At 38.3% G+C, this 16,828-nt stretch overlaps 1 protein-coding gene across 1 annotated transcript in view; it reads left to right on the top strand.

Moving 5' to 3' along the window:
- The window catches only part of taok2b (TAO kinase 2b), a 42,197-nt gene extending 29,059 nt beyond the window's left edge, over positions 1–13,138 (top strand). Inside the window, exons 18-20 of the mRNA XM_057826295.1 lie at positions 1,773–1,985; positions 3,438–3,620; positions 5,283–13,138. Coding sequence (XP_057682278.1) covers positions 1,773–1,985; positions 3,438–3,620; positions 5,283–6,167 — 1,281 coding nt within the window. The 3' untranslated portion in view covers positions 6,168–13,138. The remainder of the gene's footprint in view (positions 1–1,772; positions 1,986–3,437; positions 3,621–5,282) is intronic.
- The last annotated feature ends 3,690 nt before the right edge of the window (positions 13,139–16,828 follow it).

Here is a 16,828-nt window from a genome sequence, read left to right on the forward strand (position 1 = left end):
CTCTGTGACCTTTACCCTCATTACCCCAAAGTTTAGCTCAGACAGCGCTACACGTCCAATCCCCTTAAGCAGCTGGATTCAATGCATCGCTATATTTGTGACCTCTTTGACCCTTTCACTTATAATAACTTAGCCAGCAAATTTGAGTTAAATAAGCTAAATTTGTTGTCAAGTTGTTGCAAAATTCATTTTCTGTCCTCTGACCTTTGACCTTATTACTCCAACATTGAACTTATTGTCTGCTATTGACGGCGCTACATATCCAATCCCCTTAAGCAACCAAATTCAATACATTGCTATATTTGTGACCTCTTTGACCTTTGACCCTTTCACATATAATCACATGCCCAGCAAATTTGACTTAAATAGGCGTTATTTCAAAATTAATCTTCTGACCTCTGTGACCTTTGACCTCTTTACCCTAAAATGGAACTAATTGACTGCCATTGACTGTGCTACTCATCCAATAAATTTGAACTGTAAGGGCTGGCACAATCACTATCCATTTGTGATAAACTCATTTAAATTGACAACAAAAGGATAAAAATAGTCACACAATTGGACATATGTTATCGTCAAAGCATTTCCTATTCCATTTTACCAACATCCAAGTTCAGTAATAATCCCTTCATTTGTTCTTGATTTGCTTGTTCTTGATTTTTCGTTACCAATTTTATCTTTTTTTACCATGCGATCATTAAATTATTAAAATGAAAAATATACATATATACAACACTTTAATATTGCCAACCACATATTCTATTAAAAAAAATCATGTATTTGTGGATAATTTAGCCACGCCCCCCAAAATAACTAAAATGATTTATTAGGGCTGTCAAAATTATCGCGTTAACGGGCGGTAATTAATTTTTTTAATCACGTTAAAATATTTGACACAATTAACGCACATGCCCCGCTCAAACAGACTAAAATGACAGTACAGTGTAATGTCTGCTTGTTACTTGTTTTTTGGTGTTTGGCTCCCTCTGCTGGCGCTTGGGTCCAACTGATTTCATGAGTTAGTACCATGAGTGAGCATGGTGTGATTATTGACATCAACAATGGCGAGCTACTAGTTTATTTTTTGATTGAAAATTTTACAAATTTTAATAAAACAAAAACATTAAGAGGGGTTTTAAAATAAAATTTCCATAACTTGTACTAACATTTATCTTTTAAGAACTACAAGTCTTTCTATCCATGGATCGCTTTAACAGAATGTTAATAATGTTAATGCCATCTTGATTTTTTGTTTTAATAAACAAATACAGTACTTATGTACCATATGTTGAATGTATATATCCGTCTTGTCTTATCTTTCCATTCCAACAATAATTTACAGAAAAATATGGCATATTTTATAGATAGTTTGAATTGCGATTAATTAATTTTTAAGATGTAATTAACTGGATTAAAAATTTTAATCGTTTGACGGCCCTATGATTTATTTATTTGGGATTACAACAGAAACCCATTTTAAAATTTCGTATCAACATTTTAAAATGCGTATTTTTAAAATTTGATCAATTTGTAAGAAAAACCTTTTGTTTTATGTTCCGTACAATAAAAGTTGTTAGTTTATCACGAGTAGACATCCAATCCGTTCGAAGTGGGAGGGTTGGCAGCGAATGAACGAACGTTCATTCGCTGCCAACCCTCCCACTTCAAACCGATTGGATGTCTAGCGCCATCAACGGAAGCGAAAATATTCCCCAAAACCTACGACTTGCGCTTGACGATCCTCCATCACCCTTCTTCCCTCTGTCCCGTAGTCCAAAGAGCTGCAGATTAAGCGTCAATTCCAGGACACGTGCAAGATCCAAACGCGACAATACAAGGCCCTGCGAAACCACCTGCTGGAGAACACGCCCAAATCTGACCACAAGGCAGTATTGAAGCGCCTGAAGGACGAGCAGACCCGCAAGCTGGCCATACTAGCCGAACAGTATGACCACTCCATCAATGATATGCTGTCCACGCAAGCCGTGAGTAAAAATCTTAAGTTTGACACCTTCCTCAGACGTTTGACCATAGGCGGAGTTTATGGGGCAAGGGGGGCACAACATGTTGATGACCCCAAAACGCAGTGTCAGCAATAAAATTAAATTACAAGAATATTTAAAATAATAAGTTGACAATCAGCCTTTTTTGTTTCCCATCATTCTTGAGGGGAATTCTAAATCAAGCTTCTCAGGCAATACTTTTCGCCTAGCTCGTCATCCATTGAATATGGTTGGCCCGCCGGTGTCGTGCCAATGTTGTTACCTCAGTCAAAAATTGTATCCCCTGGGCGGAGCCATATTGAGGTACATTTGTATCTTTATTATTCAATCAAAAAAATGTTGCTTCAATAGAAAAAAGTTGCTTCAATCAAAATATATATTTTCAACCGAAAAACAAGTCTCTTCAAAAAAAAAAAAAAAAAAAAGTGAAATTGAATTAGGGCTGTCAAAATTATCGCGTTAACGGGCGGTAATTGATTTTTTAAAATTAATCACGTTAAAATATTTGACGCAATTAACGCACATGCCCCGCTCAAACAGATTAAAATGACAGTACAGTTTAATGTTCGCTTGTTACTTGTTTTTTGGTGTTTGGCGCCCTCTGCTGGCGCTTGGGTCCAACTGATTTTATGTGTTCCACCACGAGTGAGCATGGTGTAATTCTTGACATCAACAATGGCGAGCTTCTAGTTTATTTTTTGATTGAAAATTTTACAAATTTTGATCAAACGAAAACATTAAGAGGGGTTTTAATATAAAATTTCTATAACTTGTACTAACATTTATCTTTTAAGAACTACAAGTCTTTCTGTCCATGGATCGCATGGAGAATGTTAATAATGTTAATGCCATCTTGTTTATTTATTGTTATAATAAACACATAAAGTACTTATGTACTGTATGTTAAATGTATATATCCGTCTTGTGTCTTATCTTTCCATTCCAACAGTAATTTACAGAAAAATATGGCATATTTTAAAGATGGTTTGAACTGCGATTAATTGCGATTAATTAACTTTTAAGCTGTAATTAACTTGATTAAAAATTTTAATCCTTTGACAGCCCTAGTTTGAATGCAAAAATAAATTTGAAACTCCAAAAAATGCATGTAAAAGCTATTTTTCTTTGATTTTTTTGTTTTTGATTGAAGTAATGTTGATTTGTGTTTGGGGCTTTATTATTCAATCAAACAATATTTTTGGATGGTTATTTTGAGATTTAGGGGTACTTAAATGGTCAATTCCGACTTGCACGGAAATTCGTGTTACGCCGCCAGCGTAGGAACAGAACTCGTTTGTAACCCGGGGACTACCTGTATAGGTAATTCAGATTGTCTTCCCATAAATTGTAAGGATAGAATTGATCCTACCATTATTAGGTAAATTATTTTCATTATGTTTAGACTTACATTTACCCTATGGCATTTCTTCATAGTTGCGATTGGATGAGACGCAGGAAGCCGAGTACAAGGTGCTACGCATGCAACTCCAACAAGAACTGGAGTTGCTCAATGCCTACCAGAGCAAGATCAAGATCCATACAGACACGCAGCACGAGAGGGAGGTCAAGGACTTGGAGCAGAGGGTTTCTATTCGCCGTGCACTGCTGGAGCAGAGGGTCAGTCTTGCTTTTTATATGGGAGAACAACATATTCTTTTGATAATTTATTTTCAAAGACATCCTCACACTTGATAAAAACCATCTCATTTAGAGGTATTAAACACATAATTAACCCCTTAATATATACACTACCGGTCAAAAGTAGTGTATATAATATAATAATATATACAGTACAGGCCAAAAGTTTGGTTACACCTTCTCATGCGTGCGTTTTCTTTATTTTCATGACTATTTACATTGTAAATTCTCACTGAAGGTAATAAAACTATAAATGAATACGGGTGGAATTATGTACTAAGCAAAAAAAAATGCAAAATAACTAAAAATATGTATCATATTGTAGTACCTTTAAAGTAGCCACCCTTTGGTCTGATTACTTTTTTGCACACTCTTGTCATTCTCTTGATGACCTTCAAGAGGGAGTCACCTAAAATGTTTTTTGACTTCACAGGTATGCCTTTTCAGGGTAGATTAGTGGAATTTATTGCTGTTTATTTATGGGCTGTGTATATATATATATATAAAATTTAAATAAAAAAATATAAGTAAAATTTGGAAAATCCTGAAATAAAAAAATCAAAAGAAGTTTCTAAATATATATAAAGAAATACAATTAAAAATTAATTGCAATGATTTATAATTTATAAAAAACTAAACATTTTTTGAAATGATAAAAAAATCTTTCTTTGTTTTATTTTTTACTTCATGTTATAATTTTAAATGATTTTTAAAAAATGTATTTTCCAAATATTATATACATATATTTTTTTAATTAAATACATTTTCTATAATTACTTATATTATTTTATTTTTTATGATTTTTTCTAAATTTAAGATTCTCATTTTTAGCTGGTCAGTTAGATTTTCTATATTTAATATTTATTTTTTATTTATTTATTTTTTACCAATACTGTTTTTTTTTTGTATACATGTACTTATACATGTATTTTCTTTATGTATATTTAATAAATATATTTCATATATATATAATTAAATTGAAAAATACAACTAAAATTTGGACAAGTCTGAAATAAAAAAAAAAATCAAAACAAGATTCAAATTATATATAAATAAATAAATAAAAAGTAACGTAAAATATTTTGTGAATAAACTAGTCATTTTTTAGATGATTAAAAAAACTAAATCAGAAATTAAGAAAATATTTTGTTTCTTTTTATTTTATCTTTTTGTATTTTAATTTTTTTTAACCTATTTTATTTTCTAAAAAATTTAACATATATATTTTTTAATTGAATTTTAAAAAATATAATTACTCTTAATTATTTTCTATAATTTATGATTTTTAAAAAATGTATTAAGGATTTTCTTAGTTTTAGCTGGTCAATTTAATTTTCTATATTTAGTATTTTTTTTTTTTTTTTTTTACCAATACTGTTTTTTATATACTGTCTTACTAACTGGCTACCATTGACGGTGCTACACGTCCAATCCATTTGATGTGGGAGGGTCTGCAGCAAATGCACGAACATCACTCCTCCCAGTCTAAAGGGATCGGACGCTTATTGCCATTATTGACAGCTCTCCTAGTTCATTAGTTAAGACGGAGAAATTTTAGGCGCCATGAAAACCAGTTTCTGTGCGTTTTCTGCATCATGCGAATTTGTTCCGAAGCCTGACCTCGTCCTCCGGTGTCCCCAGATCGAAGAGGAGATGCTGTCCCTCCAGAACGAGCGTTCCGAACGCATCCGCACTCTCTTGGAGCGTCAGGCCAGCGAGATCGAGTCTTTCGACTCTGAGAGTTTACGTCTAGGCTTCAGTGGTATGGCATTGGCGGGCCTGCCGGGCGACGGCTACTCCAAGCAGGGTTACCCCAACGCGCCGCCCCCGGCACCGCGCTCCACCAGTCACTGGAGTCACGGGGTGCACCCCCAGAGCGCTGCCTTGCCGCAACCCTCGCGGCGGAGCCACAGCAGCAGCAGCAGCGGCGGAGGCGAAAGAGGGGAGCGGAGGAGCGACTCGTCGTCCTCGCACTTGGCGTTGGCAATGAGCCGGGACGGAGGGAGGGAGGGGCACCATTCATCCTCTTCGTCCTCATCCTCCTCGTCTTCCTCCCAACACCAGCGCCATCACCTCCCCCAGCACTACCACCACCAGAGCACACCGCAGTTGTACCGCGAACGGGAACGCGATCGGGACCGGGAACGGGAGAAGGAGAGGGACTGGCCCGGAATGCGGGGAGCCGGAGGAGATCTTGTCCACCCTCTGCCCTTGCCCTTCTCACATCACCTACCTTCGCGTTCCTCTTCTCAGTCCCTGGCCATGCTACCTCCGCCGCCGCCAGCCCCTCCGTCCGTCTCGGGCCCGTCGTCCTCCTCGTCTTCCTCCTCGTCCTCGCAGGGGGGAGTCTACGGGGGCATTCGCGCCGCCCCCAGTCTGATGGCTCTGAGAAACAGCCCCCAGCCTCTGAGGAGGACGGCGTCTGGCGGGGGGCCCGGGGCGGCTGCCGGCCCCGACGGAGTCCTGAGCCGGAGCACCTCCGTCACCTCGCACATCTCTAACGGCTCGCACCTCTCCTACTCTTAGGCCAACCGGCGCTTCTCAAACTTTTGGGGGTCCAGGGACACCTTTACGAATAACTACGGTTGTAGAAAGCATTACTTGTTCCATAGAGGGTGACAGTTCTGGAAGAAAATGAAGTACAGAAGCAGTTTACAAAATTATAAGATCCAGTCAATTAGAACTTGCTCTCTTATTGATTGCTAATCAAGTTTTGGAAAAATGGATCCAAGGCTAGCATACAGAAGCCAAACAAAAGGGTCCAAGAACAGACCCTTGAGGAATGCCGTTAAATCAGATTTCCAATCAGATGAAATCTTTTACCTTTTTCATGTCGAGACCAATTTCATTTTCTGCAAAAATAAGTGCTTCTCAAAATGATAATCAAATTCCCTCTAGTACACAGGTGTCAAACCTGCGGCCCGGGGGTCAGATCCGGCACGCCACATCATTTTCTGTGGCCCGCGGAATCAAATAATGTGCATTGACTTTATTTTTCTTGCTAAAATACCAAAATTACGGATTGTTGTCAAGTCACGTGAATTTATTCTGCCCTTAACTCATTCACCGCCGGTGACGGTCATAGGATTACAATCCAATTGGACTCAAAATGGATTGAATGTCGAGTGCCATTAACAGCACAAAAAGATGAGTAATCACAGAGAGTCCTCGTAGTTTAAATAAATGGACAGGCAATGAGTTAATCACATCAAGGTACCAAAAGGCTTCACAGACCCACATTTGACTGTAAAATATGAAATAATTTAATAATAATATTAACAAGTGAATTAAATTGTTACAAAAAAAACTAGTGTTGTATCAATACTAGTATCGCAAGGCCCAATACAGCGGTAAAATGCTGGTATCGGTGAGTACTAACAAATAACTCTTCGGGATTTTGTTTTAGACCATTATAAAACCACAGAAGAAGACTTCTGCTTCATTTAAGAGCTAGGCTTTGAAACGATTTGAAATGAAAACGGTAGTAACCAGACCGAATAAACACTATTGTATGTTTTTTCAAACAGCGGGGTATCGGTAAGGTATCTGTACAGTATCGGCATTGACGAAAGCCGTGTATAGGAAATGTATTTGGTGCCCAAAAAAAAAAATGGTATCAGAACAACACTATTAAAAACATTGAGATACTGCGATTTAAGATTTTTTTTAAAATAACATTTTCTCACTTGCTTGATTTGTTACGTACAGTCATGTGAAAAAATTAGGACACTCCATGAGCCCCAGTTCTCTATCAAAAAATGTTTACATATAAATGTCTGATCTTGTTTTTCTTCATCTCTGGAAAAGAAAGTGATTTAATTGCAGGTAAACAACAAAAATTAACATTGTTTTACTCATTAAACCACATATATCAACAAAAATGCATATTCTAACTGAGGAAAAAGTTAGGACACACTGCCACCTAATAGCTACTGTTACTCCTTTGGCTGAAATAACTTCAGTGAGACGCTTTTTGTTGCCATCTTCCAGACAAGAAAGTTTGCCCCACTCCTCAACGCAGAAAACATTCAGCTTTGAGAGGTTTGTTGAATGAAAAGCCCATTTCAAGTCACCCCACAGCCTCTCAATGGGATTAAGATCTGGGCTTTGACTTGGCCGTTCCAGGAATCTCCATTTCTTCCTTTTCAGCCAGTCCTTGGTGGATTTACTGGTATGTTTTGGGTCATGTCATGTTGCAGGGTCCAGTTTCGATTCAGCTTTCGTTTTTTCACAGATAATCTCACATGTTCTTCAAGCACCCTCTGATACACAAAAGAATTCATGGTTGATTTTATGATTGTGAGCCGGCCAGGTCCTGCTGCAGCAAAGCATCCCCAAACCATGACACTTCCATCTCTGTGTTTCACAGTTGGTATGAGGTTCTTTTCCTGGAATGCTGTATTGGGTTTACGCCAAACATGTAATCTCTTCTGGTGTTCAAATAATTCAATTTTAGATTCATCTGTCCAAAGAACATTATTCCAGAAGTCCTGGTCTTTGTCTACATTCACTCTGGCAAACTTCAGTCTGGCCTTCATGTTCTTCTTGGAGAGCAAACGTTTCCTCCTTGCACACCTCCCATGAAGGTTAAACTCGTGAAGTCTCATTCTGATTGTAGAGGCATGCACTTTCACATCAACAGTAGCTAGAGGCTGCTGTAGGTCCCGTGATGACATTTTAGGGGATTTTGGAGACTTCGTTTAGCATCTTGCGGTCTGCTGTCGGGCTGAATTAGCTTGAATGGCCAGACCTGGGCATGTTGGCAGTTGTTTTAAATGTCCTCCACTTCTAGACTATTTTCCAGACAGTGGAATGGCTGATTTTATATTCGAGATCTTTTGAAATCCCTTTCCAGACTCATAAGCATCTACAATCTTCTTTCTGGAGGCCTCAGACAGCTCATTTGATCTCACCATGGTGTTTTCTCTCACTTCAACAGTCATGGGCACACCAAACTAAATGTAAGGTTTAAATAAGGCAAGCCTCCTTCAAAACGCTGGGTAATGATGTTCTCATCATGGCCACCTAATGTGATACTCTTGTGTGTGATTTTCGCCATTTGAAGTGGGATTGAATGTGGGGATGTCCAAGTTTATTCTGCAACAGAAATTGCATTTATTTAAAATTACATTTTACAGAAAAAAATCGTTTTTTTCAGTTTTAATTGTTTAGTTCTGTTACTTAAGTGGTGTCCAAACTATTCCACATAGGGCCGCAGTGGGTGCTGGTTTTCATTCCTACAAAATAAGACGACATCTTTTCACCAATCAGATGTCTCACAAGTGTAATCAGTTGATTGCAGTCAGGTGCTGCTTGTTTTAGAACAAACTTCATTGGTTAAACTGTCTGTGCTCGATTGGTAGGAACAAAAACCAGGACCCACAGCGGCCCTTGGGGACAGGTTTGGACACCCATGTGTTACTTGAATCTTTCAAGATTGTTAAAATTGATATTAAAAATCCATATGACCAAATACGTTAGAGAACACAGACTTCCATAGGGTGTCCTAATCTTTTCACGCGACTGTAAATGAGCAAAACAACGACTATGCTAATTCATTCACTTGCAGCCATTGCGCTAATATCGGTCATTAGGTCGGTACTTGATATAAACATTTAGAAGAACTACTGCGCCAAATGACAATGCGTGTTCGTAGAATTTGGGTTTTCCGCATTTTCCGCTTAAAATATGGTGGACCCTACCCGGACCCCAGTTTGAGGGGGATGTTTGGTTCCCCGTAAAGGCCATGAGGTGCATCCTGCCCTTTATCCACTCAGGCTGGAAGAGAGGAGAGGAATGTAACATCACATGAAAAACAAATAGTCTTTCGTGTTTTGTTTTTATAATTTCTGGGAGACTTTCTCATTTCCTTCCGATTCGGCAGCCGCGTCTTCTTCTATGATGTTCTATGCTGGAATGGAGAAACAAAGAGGACAACGGGGAAGGAATTATTGTTTCTGTACTCACTGTATTTGTATGTAGTGTCCAGATATATAAGCACTGCTGATGAAGTCGTCGGCTTCCATTGACAGCGGTAGACGTTGGATCCATTTTGACTGAAAGTTTCCGAGGTGCGAGTTTAATCACTTCAAATGGATCGGATGTCTATCACCTTCAATGGTGAGAAACGAGTTTAAAAAAAAAAAAAATGTTTTCTTCGCTTTCTTTTGTATTGAACGTATGGGGAAAAAATGAAACGTCACCAATGCCTTTAAGGGTTTCTTAAAGGGACGTCACGTCGTCAAAATGTGTATTTGATGACCACAACTGAATGTTTGTAAAAAGACTTAAGTGTAAAAATGAGGAAAATGATATGAATAATTCAGGCATACATAAGTATCTTAACGTGTAGGTGTCTAAAGGCGTCACTTCAATGCATGAGCTCGATGTGCAAAAGACATTCGTAAGCATCACCAAACATTGGAAATGTAACGTAGCCGTCTCACACATTTTGGATCTTTATTGTACATATTTATGTGGAATATTATAAGCGAAACCGCAGTTTTATAGAGTTACGCAGATGCCGACCAGTAATTTTGATATACAGTACTGTATTCAAATGAGTGTTGAATATTTTAGAGAAAACGACTCAATGCATTTTCTAGAGTTGTCAATAGGCAATCCTGATTGTAGCTGTCGTCGTATGTTCTCACTATGAAAAAAAAAAAAAAAATACTGTCAGGTGTGCTTTGTGTTTGAGGTATTAAGGATAATTCATAAGGAGTTGTTGATTGTTCATGATTTATGTATGTGTGTTGAACAGTGAAGTCACATTACGATGCCACTTTGAAAGACAATAATCAGATGACAACGCAAGAAACGTGTCGTTATATACGCATATATTTTTTATTTCGTTTCAGGTGTCACACTGGCAGTTATGATGCTAATGGCATTTCTTAGTGTATGTTAAATCCAGCTTTGGTCAATTCTTTGGCTTGCTCTGGCTGAAGAGATGCTAGCAGGTCTTCCGCTACTTGATTGTTGAGAAACTAGCAATGTAGCGTAAATTATAGGCTACTTGTAGGCGACTGCCTGCGTTGTTGAAGCAGTCACTAAACTTGTAGTTCTACTTGGCTTTGAGTTGCTCAAGGTTTGATGTATTCATCATTCATCAGTTGTGGTTACCGTAATTTAAAAAAAAAAGTCAGGAGAGCTAAAGGGAAAGACAACAGCTAGCTTAAGTTAGCTTCATGCTTTTACAGCGCGGCACATGTTAGCGATGGACACAGTTATATTTTAGCCGCTATTGAAAATGATACAGACGTCCAATCATCCTCCTGCTGTGGATTTAGATGAATTTATCGCTAGTTTAACAAAATGTGGCAGCGAATGCCATCCCTCCCACTTCGAATGCATCGGAAGTCTAGCTCTGTCAATGCAAGCCAATGAGTTAATCGTATTAATTAATTTTTTTCATTAGAAAATATTTTTAAAATGTATCATTAAATACAATTATGAAAATTAATGTTTAAAAAATTTACCGTCATTTTTGGACTGTAAGGCCCACCTGACAAAAAGCCACAACCCACCAAATTTAACACAAAAATGGCATTTGTTCATAAATAAGCCGCACTGGACTATAACTGTGTTATGGGATATGTACACCAAAAGATATTAACCGATAACACTTTATTTGACAGCAGCATCATAAGACTGTCATAAAACCAAATGAACCACCATGAAGTTTGGAACCAATTGTCTGTCATTGCTTCAAGAAGCTTCATTTGGCCATCACTGCTCCCTTGAGGGAGAGAGTCAATCTCTGCTGCCACCTGCTGTCAACACTTTTGTTGTCCAACATGCCTCCTAGCATGCATTGCAGCGCTCCAGATGTCAATAACAATCAAAATTCATTTTCTATGCTAATTATTTCTTCAGTTACTGTTCTAATTGTTTCAATAATTGCTGCTTATGGTATTTGCTAACACTTTTTTTGACAGTGGTGCCAAAAGACTGTCATAAGACCATCATAATTATGACATGACACTTCCATGAGCATTAATGAATACATATGACAGATGTTATTTTGTGTCATCCGGCAAATTATCTCACTTTTGAATGGATGTAAAAGATCCGAGCTGGACATAAATGGAGTTAGTGACATAATTATGTCAGTCTTACGGCAGTGTTATGACGCCGCTGTCAAATAAAGTGTTGCCTATTAACCCAATTAAATGAACAAATAAGCCGCACTGAACTACAAGCTGCAGGATTCGAAATGAGGGGGAAAAGTAGCGTCAGTGTTGTTAGCACTGTTTCAGAAACTGGTTTTAGATAGCCTTAGCTGTGTGGTGAAGCCATGTGACAGCAGCAAAGCATCTCAAACTTGTGTTGAACTGAACTGGCAAGATAAGATTCTGTTTTCACGAAACTAGCAATGTAGCGTAAATTGCACTTAGTTGGAGCTTGTGGCTCTCCATAACTTTTGAGAAGGAGTTCAGTTTTTATCAGTGGTGGTTCGTCAAGAACAGATTTTGTTTTTGAGAAACTTTCTATGGCTCGTGTAAATTATAATTAGTGTTGCCGCAATGTGACTGCCATAAAGCATCTCAAACTTGTGCTGAACTAGGCTTACGCGAATGCCTGCCCGGGGAGTTTAATGTTTTGTCGGTGGTGGTTTGTCAAGAACAGCTACTGTTTCAGGAAACTTGCACTGGATAGCGTAAAATGTAAATTATATCATGTCTCTCTGGATGATACCTGAATTAAATAGAAAATATATGTATATATGTATACACTACTTTGAAAACGAAGGTATATTGGGGGTTATACCAGGATGAACCTGAAATTGTGGTCTTTACCGGTTATCAATGTTAGGTCCAATTAAATTTGACCTGTAAAGGTTTGGCGCATTTTTTGGTTCATCCATAAATTTCCCCAGAAACCAGACGAATCCAACTTCGAGTAGTGTATTCCTTTATAAAGATAATATAATACGAAACAATGTTGTCTACGGTGAACTCAGACCTCCTCTAATTTTTTTTTACAATTGGCCACTGGAATGTAAAGGCTGTTTAATTCTTTTTTTAAGTGTTTGTATTTCAACTTAAGACTTCACGGAAAGCACGAGCAGTAATGACTGAAAATGTGGACTTGTGGAAAACGAAGAGGGGGCCTCGACTGAGCCGCCGGTTCGGTGGCAGTGACCGGAGCAGTGTGTTGTCAGCGTACGCTCGTTGAGGCGTCGGTGACGCTGCTGAGGCCCAATAGTTTTTCGTCAAACATCGCCAAGATGCCCGAGTTAACGACTGAATTGTTTGTTTGGACTAGGAAACACTCGCTCGAGACGATTCAAGTTGGAATCGGGACACGTGCATGCATAGAGACTCCTTATTGAAACAAAGACTGGTAATTTGCCAACATGCCTGTTTGGGTCACTGGGGGAAAGTGTGCAGTGTTAAGAGACAACTTGTATATGTTGACTTTAAGGAGGTCGAATGAGATCACGGGATTTTGAAATGAAACTGGGTGCTTTGAACAAAAGATAATAAATTGATATTAACACATTAACCTGTTTTCAGACTCATTTATTGATCACATTGCAGGTGAAATGTAGGAAAGTTGTTCAACTCATTGGGTTTTATGGACGATAGATGTCAAATCCTTGAAAGTTTCTGAGGTGAGAGTTTATTTGCAAATAATTTAGAAGGTTAAAATATAATTGGGGATTTAAAAAAAATATGTGTAGAGGTTGTCAGTGAATGCAATAGACGTTGAAGGGAATAGTATCTTTTCTTGTATTTACTCTTTGTATTACTCTAACACAGTGTTTTTCAACCTTTTCTGAGTCGCGGTACATTTTTACATTGGAAAAAGTCTCGTGGCACACCACAAACCAAAAAGTTTCCAAAATTACTTTCTGTATCGTGTATTTAATGATAGAATAATTTCTAAATATTTATAATTGGTCAGTGTGAAACTTGAGCCTGCTTAGATGAACACAAAGCCGATATCCTGGAAGGAATCTTCTTCAACAGCGCTCGGTACCTGTTTCTCTGTTTTTATTTTTTATTACATTTAGGCTTGAAAAGCTCAGAATTCTCAGACATGGGGACTCTAGCAATGTCTTTAACCGCATCAGGGTCGAGCATCACACTGGCAATGGCTTTGCAGGCAAGTAGTATTAATGTCACTGCCGCAGTGTGGAATTTTTGGATTTAGCAACAAGTTCAGCAACAAGGTAACTGGCTTTGAGGGCTTTCTATTTACTTTTGTGGTTTTTCTAAAAAAAAAAAAAAAAAAAAAGTTGCATGTTTTGCTGTGTTTTCACACAGGCCGACAAAATAGTCACATTCGTGTACATTGACACTTGACGAGTCTAACCCAATGGTGTACAGAAGACATGCTGGGGTCCACACTGTCGCGGACAGCAAGGTGGCTGATGACTAGAAATACGAGCCGTCATTGAACTTGACACGAGCAATACCTCGCTCATCTGCACACGACCGCAACCTTCTACCTACTTCTTCCTTCCTACTGCAACTCTGCCACATGACGTAAAAAATAAAATAAAAAATGCGATATTGGATAATTTCTCGCGGCACACCGATTGAAAAACACTGCTCTAACACACTTAATATGACCAATCAGGGAATAGTATCTTTTCTCATATTTACTGTTTGTGTTCCTCTAACACACCCAATATGAAAAAAAATTGCATTTGTATCATAATTTAAAAAAAACAAGGAGAATATATTTGATATTATGAACAGTTGGACTTGGAATGATTGGAACTGGCAGCGCCAAGACAACGGGCAGATAAGGACAGAAAGATACAGGACGCCTTCTGACCACGGAAGCCCGACGCGCGCGACATGGAGCTGACTGAGCAAGATTGACGTTGACAACCAGGTTATAGGCAAGACATCTACAAGCCCACGTCTACACCACCACATCCCGAAATCAGCTCTTCAGTACAGTCCAGAACAAATGGCGGGACATCTTGTCTTGCCACAAGGAACATCTGACACGAAATGTGGCAGAAATGTGAGAAATTCCAAAAGGTTCAGATACTTTTTCCTACCACTGTAGCTGTGATTGGCTCCAGCACCCCTGTCACCCTGAGCGGCTTGAAAAATGAATGAATGAAAAAAAACATTCAGGTTAAAACACACATTACAACTAGGGTGTCGGTGAATTATCACTCTATAGTGCCAGTTATGTCAAAAGACCTTTGACAAGAATGTTTCAGAGGTGAGAGTTTATTTGGATTGATTTATCTATTTAAAAACACTTGAGGGTTAAACACACATTACATGTAGAGGGTGTCAATGAATGATTATGTTTTAGTGACATTGATGTTAATGGATGTCCAATTCATTCTAACCGGTAGTAAAACTTTCTGAGGTGTGAGTTTATTCGCAAATTATGTGGAAAAGCCAAACAAAGCGACCATTGGCTGCCAGCCCTCTCAGTCCTGGATGGTTTTTTTTTTTGTTTTTTTTACATTTCAATGAGTTGCCTCATTCACTGCCAGTCTCTCTTATGTTCAAACGGATTGGACAACCGTAGCTGTCAATGGCAGCATAACTTCTAAAATAGTAGTTAGATGGGGCTTTGCGAGGGAAAGGCCCATATACTAAATTCCTTTTTTTTTTTTGAATGGCATTTCTTCGGCGCGCCGCACCGCCCGAGCCCTTTCACCGAGTGTCACCGTTCAAATATCAAAGTGACTGAAATTTTCGAACGGCCCTGAGAAAATTTCCTTTTTTTATTTATTTATTTATTTATTTTCCGTTCGTCCATAAACATGATCTTTTTGAAAAAAATAATATAAATATTTTTCAAAACGCTATTTGTCCTGCAATTTTTAACCAAATCTCATGAATGTACAGTTCCCCCAAAATTTGCCAAAAGCCGCCCCATTTATTTCTAATGGCCACTGACAGCCATGTCTGTCCAATTTTCCCATTAATTATCAATGGCAGGAAAATCCGGATCTTGTGATTTTTGACCATTTACCACTACAGCCCATTGACATTTTGTGACCTGGTATCAACAGGACGTGTCCCCCAAATGGATATCTACATGACATGTTCCCGAAATGTCCCTATATTGACAGGAAGTAACCTGATATCAACAGGACGTGTCCCCGAAATTTCCCAAAATTAACAGGAAGTGACCTTATATTACCAGGATTTGTCCCCGAAATGTCCCCAGGCCCGTATAGTAGTATTCCTTTTTTTTCTTTCCCCCGAATGGTGTTTCTTCGGCGCGCCGCACCGCCCAAACCGTTTGACCGACCGTCACTGTTCAAAATGCTACTTGTCCTACAGTTTTTGACCAAAACGAATGAATTAATGGTTCCCCCTAAATTCGCCAAAAACTGCTCCATTTATTTCTAATGGGATGCCATTGACAGCCATGTGTTTCCAATTTCCCCATTGATTTTCAATGGCAGGAAAACATAGGTTCAACAGAACGTGTCCCCAGGGGTGAAAGTGGCTAGAATTTCTTGCAGGAACTCCCCGAAGTGAAGGACGCCACGGAGCCACACATTTTGTTTATTTATTTATTTATTTATTTATGTATCTTCTTTTTTTGGGGGGGGCGGGGGGCTCCTAAAACTACTGAAATGCAAAGAAAACTGTTTTGGCAGTTATTTCTATAACACATACAAAAACTGATTTTCATTCAAAATTGTATTGTTTCAATAATTTGCCAAATAAAAGTTACCCAAAACAGCAATAACCCCAACCTCCATCTCCTAATTTTTATTTTCCCTCATTTCCTCACATACTAAATGCCAAATCTCAATTTTAACTACTTAAGAACATATGATGTATATTAAAATTGAAGTTAATGTAAACATTTACATTTGCTTTCTTTTGTTTTTTTTCACAATAAAGTAAAAAAGTAACACACACATATACACACACACACATATATATATATATATATATATATATATTTTTTTTTTTACATAATGTTTTGACAGTTACCGTCATATTTTTGGAATCAAAGCACCATGTACTAGAACAGCATTCCGGCCCTGAATCTTATACCGGAACTGTGTTCCTGCCCTGAATCTTATACCGGAACTGCGTTCCTAACCGTTCTGGCCCACTTTCACCCCTGCGTGTCCCCCCAAATGAATATCAAAAGGGACATGTCCCCCAAAAGTCCCTAAATTCACAGGAAGTGATCTGATATCAAAAGGATGTGCCCCCGAAATGTCCCCAAATTAA

Source organism: Corythoichthys intestinalis, chromosome 21, assembly GCF_030265065.1.
Source record: "Corythoichthys intestinalis isolate RoL2023-P3 chromosome 21, ASM3026506v1, whole genome shotgun sequence".
Lineage (NCBI taxonomy): Eukaryota > Metazoa > Chordata > Actinopteri > Syngnathiformes > Syngnathidae > Corythoichthys > Corythoichthys intestinalis.